The following is a 19,158-nucleotide window of genomic DNA, read 5'->3' as shown; positions in this document are numbered from 1 at the left end:
ATACTGATCTAGCACCTTGCTAAGTAGGTATCTAAGTCCCTAATCCAAAACAAAGCTCGCATTCTTTTCTTGTATAAAGGCTCCATATAGCGTCATCGTCCCCAGTTCTGACCTATTTCTCTATGCTGTGTAGTGATCGTGTAAGAGTGAGAATGTTTCTAACTGGGCTGGCTCCAGGCACCAGCCCACCAAGCATGTGCTTGGGGCGGCACCTGGAGGGGGGCGGCGCGGCGCTCCGGCCCGAGAGTGGGGCGCTCCGGCTGCCGGGGAGAGTGAAGCCGCAGTGGGCTCGCCGCCCTCCCCCCCGTGCTCCGGCCGGTCGGGGAAAGCGTAGCCGTGGTGGGCTCGCTGCCCTCCCCCCGGCGCTGCAGCGGACTCACCGCCCTCCCCCCGGCGCTCCGGCCGGTTGGAGAGAGCGGGTCTGCGGTGGGGCTCGGCGCCCTCCCTTGCCGCGATCCCCGCGGGGGGCGGCGGGAGGCTTTTTTGCCTGGGGCGGCAAAAAAGCCAGAGCCGGCCCTGGTTTCTAACATCCTGAAATAATCCAGCATTAAAAGCATTTTCAATTTTAAATCAAGTACTGTCAGATTGTGTTGGGATTTTTTTTATGACTAATGTAAAATTGATATCCTCATGATTTTGTAACAATTCAGGTCCTCTTCATATTTTATTTGATTTAGCAGCAGGTTAAATGAGGGAACTATAACTTGCTCCATGACGTGTAATAGGCTAATACTAGTTAAGCTTATGGAATACTAGTGAGAGATGGCGGGGGAAAGCCTTAATAGGGTTCAACGTTCACACCAGTTTTCTGACCATCTCATCACTACTCATGCAAAGGGGATAGGGTGGGATTTCGAATGGGACTTTGCTCTGAGCTATATGTAAAGGTTTATACAGATCCCTACTTCCTAAAGGAAGAGGCTGTCCTGTCTGCCGTTGATGCTTATGCTTTGTTTTGGAGAATGGTCATTTGATTCAAGCTCTGTGGTGACCCTGAGCATTGGTTGGCATTTGGGTAGCGAGTGGGTGTGTTGTGGTTATGACTAATAACCCAAAGAGAATTCTTGTAACTAATGTAACGGGTCATAGAAGCAGTGAAATTCCATGTTGATGTGAAGGTCCAGCAATCTCTGCTGGCATGCTATTCACATGTGTTACTCATGGTGTGTGTGTGTGTGTGTGTGTGTGTGTGTGTGTGTAAACGTTGGGTGAAATTGTCAAATGTGAGAGAAAATGAAGCCTGCCTGCCTAGTTTTGGTTTTTAGCCTGCATTTACAATGATAATGTAAAGTACAGGGTGGGTTTTTGAGCTTGATCTCTGCAAGGCATCCTTGCAGGGGCTGGAAAGGACCTTCCAAGCCAACTAGTTCATTCTTCCTTTCTCAGATCTCAAGTAAATTTAAAGCTGGAGTGATGCCAGAACTCACCTCCTGTTCAGGAGCTGGTATCCCTGTAATGGAAGGTGAAATGGAATGAAATTAATCTGCCCTCTTCCCACTCCCCATGTCTGGCAATTGAATTTTGACCCAAGTGTGAATATGTAATTCATTTTCTTTTCAATGACTGTCAGTTGAATTTTAGGAAGTTTGTTATTTAATAGGTTTTTGGGATATCTCCAGATAAAATCAAATGAATAAGCCACTCCTTTCTGTTTCTGTACCCGGAGGCCACATTCATTATAAACTCTGTCTATTGGGTCAGCCCAGCTCTAGCAGTTGAAACCTCGGGGTTAGTGCTTTGTTTCTCTGATGGCAGGGCTCAGCAAATAAGGGATAGGAGGTAGTGCAAGCTGGCTGTTGGGCACCTTGTGTAACTCTGAGCCAGCCCTCATCTGGTCCTTTTGGGGAGCTGCCTCATAACAGGCTTCAGTGGAGAGTTAAAGGGTGCTTGTATCTTGGGATGGGAATAAAAATGTAAAAAGTAAAAGATAATGATTGCAGGATTAGCTGTGATTTCCTCCAGAAAACAGAATCTTTGGCTTTCATACTACAGAGCCCACTTATGCTCTAAGTGCAGTGGCTTTTCTAAATTAAAATGTAACTGATATTGTGCACTGTTCTGGGTTTTACAGGCTAGTGATCTGAACTTACCTATGAAGCAAATAGTATTAAATAATAAATAGAGTTGTAAGACACCTAGATGAATGTAATATTGGGGGGGAGAGGAAACCAGCATGGCTTTTCTAAAGGAAAATTGTGCCTCTCTAATCTGTTAGTATTCAACACAGTAAAGCATTTTCAGTTACATAATTGGCTGAGCGAAATGAGACCTAACACAACTCCGATATTGCCCTGTTTGTCTGTAAGGTGATCATTTTTGGAGACCATATGCAATCAGTTCCAGAACTTCAGGGAGTGTTCCTGGCATCAGTGGAAAGAATCTTTTATTCATTTTTGGTGGTGATCAGAAAGCCAGAAAAGCCTGATTCCACTGAAAGCAGGTGTAGTTGTGACCTCAGATGCCTATCAGCCAATCACACTGCGGAGCTGGGTGCTGAGTAAAGGGAGACTAGGGCAGTGTTTTTCAAACGGCAGGTCGCAACTCAGTAGTGGGTTGTGGAATGTAAGGCACTGCGTGGTGGTGGCTCTGGTCAGCACAGCACTGCTGACCAGGCCGTTACAATTCCCATGGGTGGTGGTGGTGCTGCCAGGCTAAGGCAGGCTAGTCCCTGCCTGTTCTGACTCTGCGCTGTGCCCTGGAAGCGGCCAGCAGCAGGTCTGGCTCCTGGGGGGGAGGGCACGGGGCTCTGTGTGCTGTCCCTGCCCTGAGCACCGGCTCCGGGGGGAGGAGGGGGCGAGGGTGGGGGTGCCTGTGGGCGAAAGCCGCATGGAGCAGCTTGTGCACCTCCATCTAGGAGCCGGACCTGCTGCTGGTTGCTTCCGGGGCGCAGTGAAGTCTGTGGTGTCAGGACAGGCAGGAAGCCTGCCTTAGCACCCCTGATGCGCTGCTGCCCGAGGTAACCCTGTACCCCAATCCCCTGTCCCAGCCCTGAGCCCCCCATATTGGAGCCCATTCCTGCACCCCAAACCCTTCATCCCCGGCCCCACCCCAGAGCCCTCACCCGCTCCTGCACCCCAACCCCCTGCCCCAGCCCTGAGCCCCTCCCGCATCCCAAACCCCTCATCCCGAGCTCCGTTGGGTTGTGGATATCAACAATTTTCTTCAACTGGGTCGCCAGAAAAAAAAGTTTGAAAACCACTGGACTAGGGAAGCGGGGGCTATGGAGTTGGGGGGATGGGAAGATGTGACACAAGGTTGGGGTAGAGCTAGTTGGAAACTCTCCTATGGAATGTTTTCTTTCAGAAAATGCTGATTCATCAAAATCGACACATTCTGTGGGTATATGCTGATTTCAACAAAATTTTACTTGAAATTATGTAGGTTGGCTGATCCTGCCTGTCAGCCAGCCAGCTAGCCAGCCAACCTACCAACCGGGAGCAGTTGGTATGGGCCATGAGTTTGGTCTACAGAAGCAGTGAAGTGAGAGATTTTAGATTTTCAAAAAGTTTTTGACAAAGTCCTGGGCTGCTAAGGAAACTAAGTAGTCACAGGGTCAAAGATAAGGGTCTGTTGTGAATTGACTAAGAAACAGAGTAGAAATCATCGATCAATTTTCAGGATGGTAAAAGGTTTGGGGGACTACAAATATCCATGTTTAATATAGTTATCCGTGATCTACAAAAATGGGAGAGGTGAGCAATGAGGTGGCAAAATTTGAAGAGGCTATAAAATTATTTAGAATAGCTAACACTAGAGAAGGTCGAAGACCAAACTAGGCAAATTGGTAGCACAAGGACAGATGAAATTCACTCGTGACAAATGCAAGGTAACATGCTTTGGAAGGAATAATTTGTACTATCATATTACTGGGTACTAAATTAGCAGTAAGATCTCAGGGAAAAGATGTGGGCAGCATTGTGGACAGCTCTTTAAAATCCTCTTTCTTGTGTATTGGTGATTAAAAAGGGAACAGACTGTTACGGTGAGTAAAGCATGTGATAGAAAACATTATAATCCCATGCTATTCTATGCAAGCCCATTTATTAACAAATCTATAGGATGCCATCACCTGAAATGTGTGTGTTCATCTTTGGTCATCCTATCTTATCGGAAAGCAGTAACAGGAGAAGAAGGGACCCAGAGACAGGTGGTAGACAAGATTCAAGGGTTGTGGTATAAGGAAATATATTGAAAAAACTGTTTTTAGGTCTTTATCATTATTTTAAATACCTCATTATTAGGTTTATCATTATTTTAAATACCTCTACTGAGATAGAGGTATTTAAAATAATGCACGGTGCAGAGGAGATGCATCGGGCATTCCTAATCACCAGTTCTTATAGAAGAGCAAAATGTTATTCAATCAAATTGAAAATCAACACATTAAAACCAATAAGAGGAAATATTTTCTTTGCACAATGTACAAATAACTTGTGGAACTCACTGCCACAAGATATTAAATCCTGTGATTTTTTTTTTTGGACTCGATAGTCATTTAATACATAAATAACAAAAACCTTTACAATCATAGAAATAGAGATCTGGGGGGACCTCAAGTGGTCATCTAGTCCGTTTTCCCCTACAGTGAGGCAGGACCAAATATTCTTAGTCCATCTCTGAAGGTGTCTGTCTAACCTGTTCTTAAATACCTCCACTGTTGGAGATGGCACAACCTCCCTTGGTACCTGTTCCAGTGCTTAACTGTACTTACAGTTTTGAAAGTTTTTCCTGATATCTAACCAAAATCTCCATTGCTGCAAACTGAGCCGATTACTTCGTGCCCTACCTTCTGTTCATATAGAGGGCAGCTGATCACCATCCTCATTATAACAGTCCTTAATGACTTTGAAGATGGTTATCATCTCCGCCTTCATTCTTCTTTTCTCTAGTCTAAACGTGCCTGTTCTTTCAACCATTCCTCAAAGGTCAGGTTTTCTAAATCTTTGATCATTTTGAAGCTCTCCTTGGGACTCTTTCCAGTTTCTTGACTGCTTTCTTAAAATATGGTACCGAAAACTGGACAGAGCACTCCAGGTGAGGCCTCACTAATGTTGTGCAGAACAGAACAGTTACCTCCTGTATCTTGCATAGGTTGCGCCTGTTAATACATTACATTACATTACATTACATACAGTTACGTCAGACAGGAAAAAAATACAAGGGCTGTAAACTCTCATGACTGAAGGATATAAGTCTAATGATGAAGGTTAGGAAGAAACTTCCTTTAAGGGCAGCTTACTACGTCAGTATCCATGATGGGGTTTCTAGCTCCTTCCTAACTGGCCACTGTTGCTGCCCGTATATGGGACTAGCAATGTGTACCTTTATGTATGTAGAGCCCTACTGTAAATCAGGAGCGGCAGAAGGTCCCTAAAAGTGTGTGTGTGTGTGGGGGGGCACTAGCGCCTAAGCCACGGCCCTGTTCCTATGCTGCCCCTTCCCCCGAGGCTTCCCCCCCACTCCCACGCCACCTCTTCACCCCCAAGACCGCACCACCCACTCACTCCTCTTCGTCCCTCCCCCCTGTTGCTCGCCTTTACAGCTGTTAAAAAGTAGGAGGGCATAGCCCCCTGGTCTCCTCTGTTCTGGCACCCCTGCTGTAAACCCCTACAAACAGAGCACTACTGAGTAATGAAACTTCCGTTGAGTTACTGAGAGAAGCAAGAGTTTCATTTTCTGTAGGTCAGGCATGTCCCCTCCCTTCGTGGTCAGTGCTGCAGCTGGTTTGTTTTGATTCCAGTTCTCGCTGTCTCCTGTACTTTGATTGATCGCAGAAGTATTCAGTGAACTGTGTTCCTTTTTCTTTGCTGCTGTTTTAAATTTGTAAGTGGTTATGTTGCACAGACCTTATAATAATCTCTCTATTAACCCCTTCCAGCCCACGACCTTCCCCAGAACAAGACCTCAGCTGCGGCGCAGACTGGCAGCCATTTGCAATGCCTCTCAGTCCACTGCACGGATGACATGGGCGAGTCGAAGGGCCGGACTGCGGTGCCGACATGGAGATCCCTGCACTCAGACATCTCTAACAGATTTGGGACTTTTGTGGCTGCCCTGACTTGAACAAAAGGAAATTATTTTTTTCTCTTTTTAATTTTAAAGGGCCGCTACTGCTAGGTGGACTATTTTTCTAGGTTGGTACCTGCTTAGTGGCATATGGACTGGAAAGGGTTAATTTAAAGTAAACCTCAATTTTTTTAATCTTCTGCCACAGTATGTTACCAGTGTTAACCCTTCTGCAGTTAGCACACTTTTGCTTAAAATTTTCCTGCTAGATCATTTCCCCCATTATTCTGTAATCTTGGCATACATTTATAGATGAGGCCTTTTCCTTTTTCATCTCAACGTATGTCCAAGTAGTGTGTGTCATAAGACAGATACTTCTCCTTTCTTTTTTTTTTCTTTTTTTTTGCCCCCCCCCCCCTTTTTTTTTTCCCCGCTTTGTTCAGTGCTTATTAAAATGGAAATCCTGGAGAATAGCAGTTCAGGAATAAATGCCGGTTGAAGTGAAATTGTCATCATATTCTATATTGACACCAAGCTTTCGTCAGTCACATACAAACCAAACAATTAATGCTCTATTAAGTATTCAGCCTGTGATTTTTGTCTTTCCTGAGATAATTTATTTTTTGTTATCAAGAATACATTCAGCCTTCATCTCTTGCTGTTAAGTGGAAACAACTATTCAGTTTATTTGCTGACTTGAAGCCCAGATATAGAGTGTTATTCAGAGCAATAGGGCCTGTAGCGGTGAAGCCTGGTTGACCAAACACGTTTAAAAAATGTGAAACTGCCAGTTAAAGCATTTTAATCCCTTCTCCACCAAGGACCAAGATTTGAGTGGAATTCCTCCCACCTGTCTCTCTTACTGGGGACACACGGGGACTGCAGATCACCTCTAGGACAGTGTGTATCTAAAGTCCCCACGTCTTTAATTTTGCTCCCAGAAGAAGGGAAGTTTAAATACTACGTTATCTCTATAACTGTTGAAGCAAGGGCTTCTTTTAAGGAAAATCACATACCAAACCCCCTTTGTACTGTGCTCTTCCTGTGAAACAACTTCCTGGTTACAGGAATGTAAAAAAGCTCTGATTCCTTGACATGAGGAACTCCCCTGTGCTAGGCTAAATTTAAATCAGCCATCCAGCTATTATTTAGGCCATGTCTACACTACCACTTATGTCAGCAAAACTTATGTCGCTCAGAGGTGTGAAAAAAACACCCCCTGGATGACATAAGTTTTGCCAGCATAAGTGACAGTGTGCACAGCGTGACGTCAGTGGGAGAGCTTCCCCTGCGACACAGTTACCACTGCTTGTTGGGGGTGGTTTAGTTACGTTGACAGGAGAGCTCTCTACCCTCAGCACAGAGTAGGTATGTAGGAGATCTTACAGTGGCACAGATAAGGTTGCCATCTTTCTAATTGCTGGTAACTGGACCCTCGAGGCCCAGCCCCTTTCTCTGCCTCTCCACCCCTCCCCCCAAAAGATACCTCCCTCCGTTGCTCGCTGGATCATCTCCACCTCCCACCCCACCCACCAGCTAGACTCCCTCTGCTCCGGGGCTGGGACGGGAGCTGCTGCAGCCTGACAAGGAGCCTGTCTGCAGGTAGGAATGGCCCCAGCTGAGCAGGGGCTGGCAGGGGTTAATGACTCGACACCTCCCCTCACCCTGCGGTAACCGGATTTTTGGTGTCTGGTCAATACATCTGACCAGGCGCTGCCAGGTCCCTTTTTCAACCAGACTTTCCGGTTGAAAACCAGACACAGAAGCCAAAAACCGGACTGCCTGGGTAAAACCCGGGTGGATGGCAACCTTAGCCCCGTTGCATCGATACAGCTGTGCCACTGTGAGCTCTCTAGTGTAGATATAGCCTTACACTTACCAAAGGAGTCACAAGTCAGCACTGAAGCAAAGGCGTCATTTTTGGGCTAAAGAAGAAGGTACCTCAGATTGCTGGTAAAGCTTTTAGTATAGCGGCGTGTGCCCTTTTTCCACAGCAGGACTTTGGTGCCATTACTTGAAGTGCCACCCTTTAATGTATGTCACTGAGAATGCTGAATGTGTGAGATCAGGCTTTTTCAGGAGTGGAACCAAGCATGAAGCTGGGAAATTTGGTACATATCAGTACGTACTGATGGGTATCCTTTTCATTCTAGCCAGTCCCCACATTTGTGCACCTGTGAGTCAGAGATTAGCATTCTCTAAACTGCCAGGGTGCTGGTAGAGCCTAAAGTAGATCACATAATTCCTGCTGGTAAAGACAGTTTCTATTTGACATTTGTCGTGTTTGAAGGACAGTATTATTAGATACATACAATAAAAGGAAACCATTCTTTCCTGCTCTTCACAGATAATACTCATTAGGACAGAAAGCTGGAAACAAATGAGCTAAAAACAAAAATTAAAAGATGATTGGACACTGGTGTGGTTTTACATAACGCTATCTATAATTTGTGTAGCCTCTGCTTACAGTAAGACGAAACGGTCCCACCCTTGTTCAGATGTGTTCAGTCCAGTGGTGCTGGAACAGTTTTTATAGTGGGGGTGCTGAAGGTGGAAACCATGTATTTGGGTGGTTGTTACTATTTCAAGCCAGGGGGTGTGGCAGCACCCCTACTTCCAGCACCCATGACTCAGTCTCCTCCACTCTTTGCGGTTACTAAGAACATTGGAGGATTAGATCATAGCTGTGAAATAAAGGACTGAAACGCCATGGTTATTTATCACTTGTTTCATGGATTCACAGTGTGCCCCTTTTTGAGAGTTGCTGTTCAGAGTTCTGTCTTGAATTTATCTTGGATGGTCGCATTGGGCCATCGTTTTTTAAGCGGAGTTCTGTATTGACACCACTGGGGAGGGAATTGTGCTTAATAACTCATGGTACATTGTGGTTCTGAAATCTTTCAATCATGCTGTTTCAAAACTCTCAACATTTTAAATGAAGTTACAGATGGTATTTAACTTGTCACATTCTCCCTGCTCTCTTATTTGGAACAAGCTCTCATTGGCCTTATGTGGATTTATTTTCCTGTTGTGTCACTGCTCACTGAGGTGACTTGGGTTAATTTTTTTTTAAACTAGGAAATTATAATAAGAGTCCTTGAGTTTTAGTTGGTCTTTTGTTTCAGAATTTAAAAAACATCCCCGATTTTGAGAAGCTTTTAATCTTTTTTTTTTTTTTAAAGATTTTATTGACGCTGGAACGGTTACTGGAATATGGAGTTTGCCCCTGCTATAATTCGGTGAATATGGAGTTAGCTTGTATTCCTGGGTCTAGAACAAAAAGGCATGACACTTGGCTGGATCCAGATGAAAGGCTCAAATCTTCTGCCCTTCACCTACTCTAAATAACATTGTCTGAGGTAATATATCTCCTGATGTAACAATTGTTACCCAGCCTCACTTTGGAGAACACGCCCCAACCCAAGAAAGCATAGTTTCTTAGGTCCCAGTTCAGCAGAGTGCTTACGTATGTGCTTAATTTTAAATGTAAGTAATTCCATCTCTAGTCATCAAAGCACTTACGCATGTGCTTTCCTTGAGGCACGTGTTTCTCTCGTTAGCTTTAATGGAATTTAAACCAAGTTTTTAAAAAAAATTACTAGGAGTGGGAGGAAACTTGGTTCTGTCTCTGGAACTACCTGTTTGTTTATCAAAACTGTTTGGACAATACTACAGATCTGTTTAACCTTTTTGGTAGCTTTGTTCCATCCACCATGTCTCCCTGACTTGTAAATGGCTTATTCTCACCTTAACTGAGGGACAGAATGCCAGCTGCCTAATAGTAATCATTGAGGTGATACCAGCGCATTGCAGTGGGATTTCAGGGTGCCTATTTGCAAAATTCTGGTGGAATAAGGTGTATGCATTTACTCACCAGGTGAATGTTTATTACCAATCTTTTGTTACCTGTGATAAGTTTCCTGTCCAGCTTCTCCATTGATTTGATAAGCGCACTGATTTTTTTTAAACATGTACGAAATATCAGCAGAGCACTAGATTATAAAAAAGGTTTAGTTTCTGGAATAATGATACTTGTCTTCATTTTTAGACTGCTTTGAGAGCTATAGATGAAAAATGCGGTGTGAGAGCTAAGTATCACTATATCCCCATTTTACAGGGCAGGAAAGCTACGGGGGGGGGGCGGGGAAGTGACTTGAGATGACTCCCAGAACTGGTACTATAACACTCCTGACTCCTAGTCCAGTGTCATACCCATTGGCCTATCTGCTTCTTCAGTATAATTTTAAAACTCCTGCCTTTGAGGTCAGTCTAATCCAATAAGTAATGAAATTCAGTGAATTGCAAATGCTGCAAAAGTGACTGCATAAAGACAAAAAAAAAGTTTAAAGTGCATCTGCATATTTTGAAAGACTTCATGGGGGTGAAAACATGGCACTAAAAAGCCAGTAGTTTTATGGTAAATATGCATTTATCATGTGTACAAGTTTCATTTTGTGTTGCAAACAGCAGCTCAAAATAATATGGCTTCATACTTGTACTGCAGTGTCCACTTTGACCTGCCTGGCATTTTCAGTTGCTGTACACAGGCACGTAGTCTAGGCAGCAGTCTAAGCAGCATTTTAGAAATTAAATCTTTTAGTTCCTACCCCTTGAGGGTAAATTTCTCCCTGCACAGTGTTTGCTGACTTTTTTGATATGTGTTAAAAGAAATGTCATACTTACACTTCGAGTTTGAGCAAGTAGCATATTGAGCAAAATACCTTTCTTTGGTTTAAGTTATGGGGAGTGATGAGTCATCTTTGTCAAAAAAGAATGAATAGGCCTTATTTATTAAATGCTCTTTGGGAGTTTTCCCCAGGTCATGTTCTCATAGGGTTAATATTTCTCCGTTACTATAGTTCAGTTGTTAGCTCTTCAGTGACATACATAACAATTTAGATTCATTTTCATTTAATTAAGGTGAATTTCAGCAAATGTGGAATGATTTCAGGATTAATGTGGTATGGTAGGTGGAAGGGAAATAAAAATGAAAATTTTGTCATCTACTTCATTTAGCGAACTCCTTCGAATGCTGTATTTAGAGGTGGTCGTTATAAGGCCAGTTAACCTTTCCAACCAGGAAATCAGTTTGAAGGCTTTCTAGCACAACACTAAGACTAAATGTTCATTAACTCCTTAATGAAGAACTGTGTAATATGACCACAAGTCTATCTGCTGTAGAGCAAGTCATGTTTGCTCTAATACTAAGAAGAAATAGAATTGGTAAATTTGATTTTTTTTTTTTAAAAGCTGCAGTGTACCCTTTTCTTGAATTCTAGACTAACAGCTGTTCAGTGGATGGGGTGTAAGAGCTTAATCCATTGTTATAGAATTGTTTCTCCTTTATTGCTTAAGGCTAATGGAGGAAATAGTCTAATTTTGTCTTAAAATTTCTCTATTAAAATTGTTGGTTTGAGTCCATCCGTTCATAGATTTTGACTGATGAAACTGCAGGCTGCGAATTCCGGCAGTTATAACTTGATCACTATTCACTACCCAAGAATATTACAGCTTTAAAACAGCCTTAAGCAAAAGGATGTTATTTCTTTGTACTAAATTTGGTTCATGGATAAGAAAAAAAAATCATAACACTGGTAATCCGTACTGCATAGCAAACTCTTCTGAAAAATGTTATTGCACATGTAAAATATGAAAACTTGACTCTGCTGTGTGTTAGGCAATCCTGTAATCTTTTTTTCTCTCTTGTTAAATTCATTTCTTAAATGCTTGGTTGGAAGACTGTGACAATAGCTCATGAAATTGAGTGTTATTTTTCTTTCTTTTTTTAAATATGTAAAGTGCAGTCTTCTGTATTCATGCATATTGTATATATCTGTATATGTTTTACTGAGCAACTAAATAACAATAAATATGATGTTAATGGTGGCTATTGTATATTTCATGCAATGTTTTACAATTATTTGAATAGAGTCTTTCCTGAGATTCTTGGAAACAGTGAAATGATGCAGTTCAGACCTTGTGAGAGTGAAGTCTTTGCCCTGTTGAAGTCAGTAGTTTTGCCATTGATTTCATTAGAGCTAGGATTTCCCCTTGCCTGCCAGATACCCGTTTGTTTTTTTGGGGTGAAACTTGCTTCTATGTGGAGGCAGGACGAGATGGTGCTGAGGCCACATGCTGCTCTCTGGACGGGGTGAATTTCTCCTTGGTGAGTCTTGCTACACTTGACAAAATACACAGCAAGTTTCCTTCTGTTCACATACTAACGTTACCTTCTTTTATTCTTCAGCAAGATGTCAGTGCATATAAATCCTTGTTACAGTTCCTTAGCACAAATCTTGTGCTTCTATTGCAATTCTAAGGATCTTTGATTCTTTTATATCTGATGTGTCATATTGGACATACAATTTAGCACAGGTTAGGGCTAAATTGGATGATTATATCTTAGGAAAGTGTTTGTTTTTAACCTTTATAATATCTTTCCTGATGTCCCAGGGAGTAGTTCTTTGGCTGGAGCACATTGACAAGCATGGCATAGACTACTAAATCCACAATAAAGATGGCTTGTACAGGAAAAAGATACAAATTTAAGTAATATCAAGTCTTAATTTCCCTGTTTTCCAAGGGCTTCCTTGGAGGACCTGAGAACTGAAGTTCTCTCAGTCAGAGGAGCAGGCGTGTTGGATTTTTCACAAACCTAGCTTTTTCTCCAAGTGTTTCTCAGGATTTTGAATGAAACTGGTGGAAGCAAAAAAGCAAGACAGACCAGAATTCTAAATGTATGATCAAAATCTCTTCCCCTCTCAGTTGTTCAGGTTTAAACACTTTTATGCTACTACATTCCTATTAGTCTTCCAAAGAATTCTCCAGCAAAAACAGAGTGAATACCTGTTATTTTCTAATGTGGAAAACAAGCAAAAACCCATGCAAGCCCCATAAATATATAATTGGGATGGGGAACAACTTTTTACATCTTTATACTCATAGCAAAGCAACAACCACAAAAAAGTGCAACCAAATTTTTTTTCTGTTTGGGAGTACCTTTAAGAGTGAACTTTGGATGATGCTGGAGACAACTCCACAATTTTCTCCAATTAGCAGCTTAAAAACTCCAAATTGCACTTTTTGGTGAGCAAGTGTGACAGGAGGAACCAGCTACTATGAGCTACCATACTATGCCTATGTCATAACAGGATCTCTTTATGCTTCATTAGGTAACTAGTAACTCCAACATAATGCATCTGAGTACCCCTATAACTAAACTACCAATATAGTGTGTCCCATAGAAGGCCCTCTATATTTTTCATAATCACCTCCTGTTGTTTTCTTTAAACCAAAGTTCTGTCGAAAATGCAAGACCCTCAGCTCAAGTAGAATAGAAAAATCAAAAATTGTTTTGAGACCCTCTTCAAGCCAGTGTAGTGAGAATGCTTTACTTCCTTTTAAAATCTTGCTTGAGTCACTAAATGGATAAAGAACAGTGTATGATATATACATGTCATTTACCTGCAAAGATGTGATCATCTCTCATTGAATTGGTTAGATCCAGGAATCAACAGGGAGGGGAATTTTTTAATATTACCTGTAAAGACCTCACTATCTTTACAATACTGTGTTACGTTAAATCTGGTAATTATGCTTTAAATAGTTTGTAACTCTGATCTCTTAAAAATCTTGTTCATTTTTATTTTTTGAAACCCTGTTAAGGTGTGAATTTTAATATTCTTCATGACTCTATGGACTCGTACTTCTTGCCATGAAAAGTACTGTCAAGTACAAGACTGAAGGTCCAGGGAAAACATGCAAAGTGGTGATTCAAAAGCACACCTTTTACTTTCATGGTTTTATTAAGATTTTAGTTAATGTGGTTTTAATTTTCTGGTTCATTTGCAGTCTTGAGAGAGAACTCTAGGCAAAGTTCCTGGAGTTCTTTCCTTAAAGATGAAATGATCATAGGATGAAATCCATCATCTTATACTACCTACATTTTCTCCACAGAACCAGATTAAAAAGGTGGATCTGCTGAGCTGCTCCTACAAGCTGTCTGCTCCTTTTTTCTCTGAAGTCCTTGCTCTGTATAGTCATAGGTTCTAAGACTAAATGGGCTTGTCTGTGTGTGGGGTTTAATCTGCAGATTTTCAAGTTAATCTGCTTTGAAAACATTTGTGTATGCACGAGGCAGTTCCTTGTAGTTCTGACTCTGCGTATATTGTGAATTCAGGAGTCCACTTTCAAGGTGAGCTAGCTTTGGTGTGAAATGAGTTAGTTTGGTCTGTTGTTCAAACGTGTGCACTCCATGTCTGCCATGCTGAAGATGCTGAACACTAGGAAGATCTAGTGATCTCCTACAACCTTTTTGAGTAAGGTCATTTTCAGCCTCCTAATCACCTGCCTGACTGCAATGGCACCTAGAGCCAGGCGAGTCTAACGGAGATGCAGTGAGGATTACATCCAGCTCACCTGAGATTTACTCAGCTAGGCCCTCAGACACCATATAGGCACCTCCAAGCAAACCTGCAATGCCAGACTAGGAACTTAATTCCCAATCCTTCCCCCCCCTCAGCCTCCAACACACAACAGCTATATCACCCAGCTCGTACCACATGGTCAGAAATCCCAGCGCACACATCACTGATCATCGCCAAGGTTCCCCCAGGACTGGGAAGATTCTCAGGGAGATAAAGCCAGAAATGCACATTAAAAAAATGCTATGGAAGCCGCCCTGCAATAGGAACAATAACCACTTGTCATTTTTCAAAATACCCACCAGTTATGGCGCTTGCACTGGTCAGTCCCTTAAGGAGATGGCCCTTCTCCACAGCCGCGCACCTGGGACACCTGAAGGGGAGAAAATGGAAAACTGAGGATGAAATGTTCATGGCCATTGTTGCAGAGTGCCAACTCCCCCACCCCTCCAAAAAAAAAAAAAAATAGGGAGAGGTGGAGGGAGTATCTGAGGGGAAATCTGAGAAGGAGCTTTCTAGGGAGATTGTTGCGGGGGCTGAGGACAGCATGGCAGTTTGCCATGGCCAAAGACAATATGAAAAAAGACTGGGAGATGCAGAGACAGCTCCTGGAGGCCACTCTCCCCTCCCAGAACTGTTCTCAGGGAACTGAGAACACAGAGCTGACACCCCAACTCTTTGGAGCCTGCTATTCCCTTGTAACTTTGAGCCTTGGCACTCCACACCAGTAGTCCCATGAACCAGAAGCGGTGGAGCCAAGACACATTCTCCCCTGTGACTGTAAAAGCCCTTCTCCACTGGTTTTGTGCCATTCACGGCACTGTTGAACTTCACTGTTTCGTTTCACTGCTGGTTTAATTTAAGGCTCCATATAGTTTAATATATTGTGTCATAATTAAAAGCCATTTATTCATTTTTGTTTCAGTTGAAGGTCCATTTCTGGTTGTTACATAATAGTGTTTAATAATAACCTTTTCAAATTTCATTCATAAGCAGTCAACAATTCATTTTACGCAGAAAATAATTTTGTGCTAATTCATGATGTTTTGCAAACACAGGTAGGCAAAGACCTGCTGCTAGAGGGGTGGCCATAGCATTACACGTTCGCTGCTGCTAACGCCTGAACTACACAAAAATCTTCCAACCCACCTGGTTAACAACTGGATGTACAGCTGCACAATTTCAGGCCTGAAACTCAAAATAAGAGCAATAGGCACCCTGGACAATATTGCCTGACTGTTTGCATTTTGTGTTGGTTGCCTTGCTGGCTGTCAAACTGCTGAGCAAGTCTCTGCATTGCACCCTCCCACCCATCGCTAAGACTTTCTCCCTTACTCTCACAAATATCGTGCAAAATACAACATGCTGCTATAATCTGCGATTTCCCCCCCCCCCCCCCCACTACTTCCAAGCTAGCCAATAAACTGCACCATGTCCCTTCTCAAATGGGCAAATGCACACTCTGCAACTACTGAGGTGGTGGTTACAGTTCCTTTCTTCTGTCCAAAAGCCTGTGAATGGCTTCGTTAGCCAGGTCTCCCAGGATAACTGGACTGACGTCTATGCCATTAATGGCCATAGTATTCCGGGGGCAAACAGCCCTTTCTTCATTAATTTAAATACAGTTGAGTGCCCAAAGATCCTAGCATCAGCTACTGTTCCAGACCACCCAGCATGTACGTCTGTAATCCTGCCACAGTGGTCAACCAGTCCTTGGAGCACCATGGAGAAATACCTCATTCTGAGCCCTGATTGAAGGGCACATGGGTCCCATCAATTGCCCCAGCACTATTTGTGAATCCTATAGGTGCAGTGTCCTCAATAACTTGAACATTACCAGGCTTTATAATGCAGTGCATCAGTACCTTTTCCCATGGCATCACACCTCTGCATGCCAATGGCCCTAGTGGTCAATCTCCCCACACTTAATTAGTTGGTTATGGACCTGTAGCATTTGGGGGTGGCAATTGCAACCTGTTTGCCCAGGGTTTAGGGCACCACATGCTGGTATGCAGCACCTCCTGGGGATAGGGCACTGCATGCCTCTGTAGTTCCGGGGTTCAGCACATATTTCCGAAAAGGTTGCTTTCTGTATGCTGAAATTGTTTTGCCACTGCTGGTCATCCCAGTGTGCAGAACAATCCATTCCCATGAATCTGTGCTGGTTTCCCAGGCCCAGAAACAAGTCTCTCTGCATGCTGTGAAGCTGCTCCAGGAACTGGTCGTCTACTTTAACATGCTCAGGGTCTTTTGCTTCTTCCATCTCCTGGTTCTGCTGCTGCTGAAGACGCTGCTGCCGCCACATCATCTGCTTAGTGGGGCAGCAGGCAAAGTCCCAAGCTGAATTCATCCAGCTTTGAGTGCTGAAATACAGTCCAAGCAGTTGCTGTGCAATTGAGGCTGCCAGCAGAGTGGCGCGGAGTCCATGCTGGGTCCATTCTGCTGAAAGCAACTAGAAAATGGTGCTCGTTTGCCCAGAAAGGAAGTCTGAGGTGGAGACAGACGACTCTCGAGATTTTGAACTAGCTTTGCTTCAGCATCTGCAAAGCACAGTAAGAAAAATCCCAGCAGCAAAGCAAAGGAGCATGGGGTATCCTCAGAGAACGCCATGCCCTCAGTTTGCAGCCAACTGCTGCTGTGTATACACCATGGTACACGTGGGCAGAGGGAATGTTGTCCGGTATACATGCTCTTACTACAGCTTGTCATGCACGTTACCTGATGCACAGCAAAAAGCTGCGGATTAGCCCCCTCCCACTATGTAGACAAGCCCCGAGGATTTTATACTCTGCATCACCGTAGTATCTGAGCGCCTGCCACGTAAAATCAGTAGCAATAGCAAAGACCCTAGTGGGTTTCGGGGAGTCTGGCACTTCTGCCTGAGATTGGAAAGATCAGATCTGTTAGTATGGCAGTATTTCTGCATCTCTCTGAGAGATCCTAGTTTTGCAACTGCATCTAAAAATCCATAACTCCAAGCAATGGTCGCTGATTTCTTGAAGGTTCCCGAGTTAGTGCTTTTAAGGCCATTTGCTCGAGTTCTGCATGGAGGGAGAGAAGACCCAGTTAAACACTAGCCTGGGTCACTTGCTGTGTGTTTCAGTCAGGTCAGCTGAGGAAAAGTAGAATCTCACTAAAATCAGATGCTGTAGCTTAAACGTAGTTTTCCTGAGTGAATACGTTACAGCAAAATTGTAGCCCATGGTGCCCTCCAGAACAATTCAAGATGGATACCCCATAGCAGAGCTCTGTAAGCTTTAATATTTTCTTTTTTAGTCATTGAATTAGGTTTAATGTGGGCTAATTTAACTGGTCTCTATGTAGTAGTTTAATTTTTGATTTGTACCTATATTGGAATCCGACTTTTTCTCTTGTCGCTATTTTCTAGGTTGCTACAGCTGTTTGTGCCTGGTGGCTGGCAGTGATTCTGTGGCAATGGCCTATTGAAAATAAACAGTTTGTTTTCTAGCTGGAAGATTCCAGCTTTCCTCCTTTCATATTGGTAGCTTCGAGCTCCTTTCGAGTCCTCTGTTTCTGGGAAAGCTGTCTGCATGATGGCACCTTATTGCCACCTGGCTCGTTCCTACTTTGCCAGTCATGTGGCTATTTGAGAGAGATTGGTCTGGCTTTTAACATGGGCTATCTCAGTCTGCGCCCTACCATCTCTGTCTTTGGGATTTGCAATGGCTCTCATCCAAAAAGGGGCATCTCTTGATTTTTACTGGGTCTCTTTACTACTTTTATTACTGGGGTCCTGGAGCTCATATGAAGAATGGTTTCAGAGTAGCAGCCGTGTTAGTCTGTATCCGCAAAAAGAAGAACAGGAGTACTTGTGGCACCTTAGAGACTAACAAATTTATTAGAGCATAAGCTTTCGTGGACTACAGCCCACTTCTCCGAAGAAAGCTTATAAATTTGTTAGTCTCTAAGGTGCCACAAGTACTCCTGTTCTTCTTCATATGAAGAATGTTGACGTCTTTACAGCTCCATCTAGTGCTGTCTCTATATGGCCCTCAGTGAGTTTGTCTGGCTAGGCAATGAATACAAAGAGAACTTTGCCGAGAGCAGGGGTTCTCAAACTGGCGGTCAGTTCTCTTTATTGGTACCGACTATGAACTCTCAACAGTTGTTCCTCTGCTTTTAGTTGTTAATGGTGATCATCTCCTTCCTGTTTCTGGATCTGAGAAGCTGGGAGTTGCTTTTCATCCCATGGCAAAGTTAAGAGTGGAAAATAAGCTGACAGGATCTCTGTGATTGGCTAGGCTTTATGGTGGATTTACAGACAGCTTTTGATAGATTCAAGATTTCTGCAGTCATTGCTGTGCTTAGCTAGCTCCCTGGACGTTTGTCTTGCCATCCTGCGCTGTGATTTGGAATCCACGGGCACTAGTTTCCCATTTGTACTGGAATTTAATGACGAAATCATAACCCTATTTAGGAAAAACCAATAGCTGGTTCTAGAGCCTGTGTCAGTCTGACCTCCGGCTTATTGCTTCCACTGTTTTGATTCTGTGCTGAGGTTGGAAAGCTGGCTATAGACTTGCCTGTTTTCCCAAGCCATTTAATGGATGTAAGTCTTGTAATGATGTCCTTTGAATTGTTTTCTGCACAAGGCTTTGGAATGCTTGTCACAAAAGGGCCTCTATAAATGTGTGTTATACACATAACACTCAGAGATCCATCCATATCCCAGTTGGGTCCACTGCAGAGCATCTGTGGGGCCCTCAGC

The 19,158-nt window shown here is 43.3% G+C and overlaps 1 protein-coding gene across 1 annotated transcript in view; it reads left to right on the top strand.

The window, feature by feature from the left end:
* Nucleotides 1–11,892, top strand: part of MN1 (MN1 proto-oncogene, transcriptional regulator) — a 50,322-nt gene extending 38,430 nt beyond the window's left edge. The window contains exon 2 of the mRNA XM_054006420.1: nt 5,879–11,892. Coding sequence (XP_053862395.1) covers nt 5,879–6,063 — 185 coding nt within the window. The 3' untranslated portion in view covers nt 6,064–11,892. The remainder of the gene's footprint in view (nt 1–5,878) is intronic.
* Nucleotides 11,893–19,158: the final 7,266 nt, after the last annotated feature.

Source organism: Malaclemys terrapin, chromosome 16 (genome assembly GCF_027887155.1).
Source record: "Malaclemys terrapin pileata isolate rMalTer1 chromosome 16, rMalTer1.hap1, whole genome shotgun sequence".
NCBI classification, from domain to species: domain Eukaryota; kingdom Metazoa; phylum Chordata; order Testudines; family Emydidae; genus Malaclemys; species Malaclemys terrapin.
Note: the sequence above shows the minus strand (reverse complement) of the source record. Positions and strands in the feature narration are given on the sequence as shown.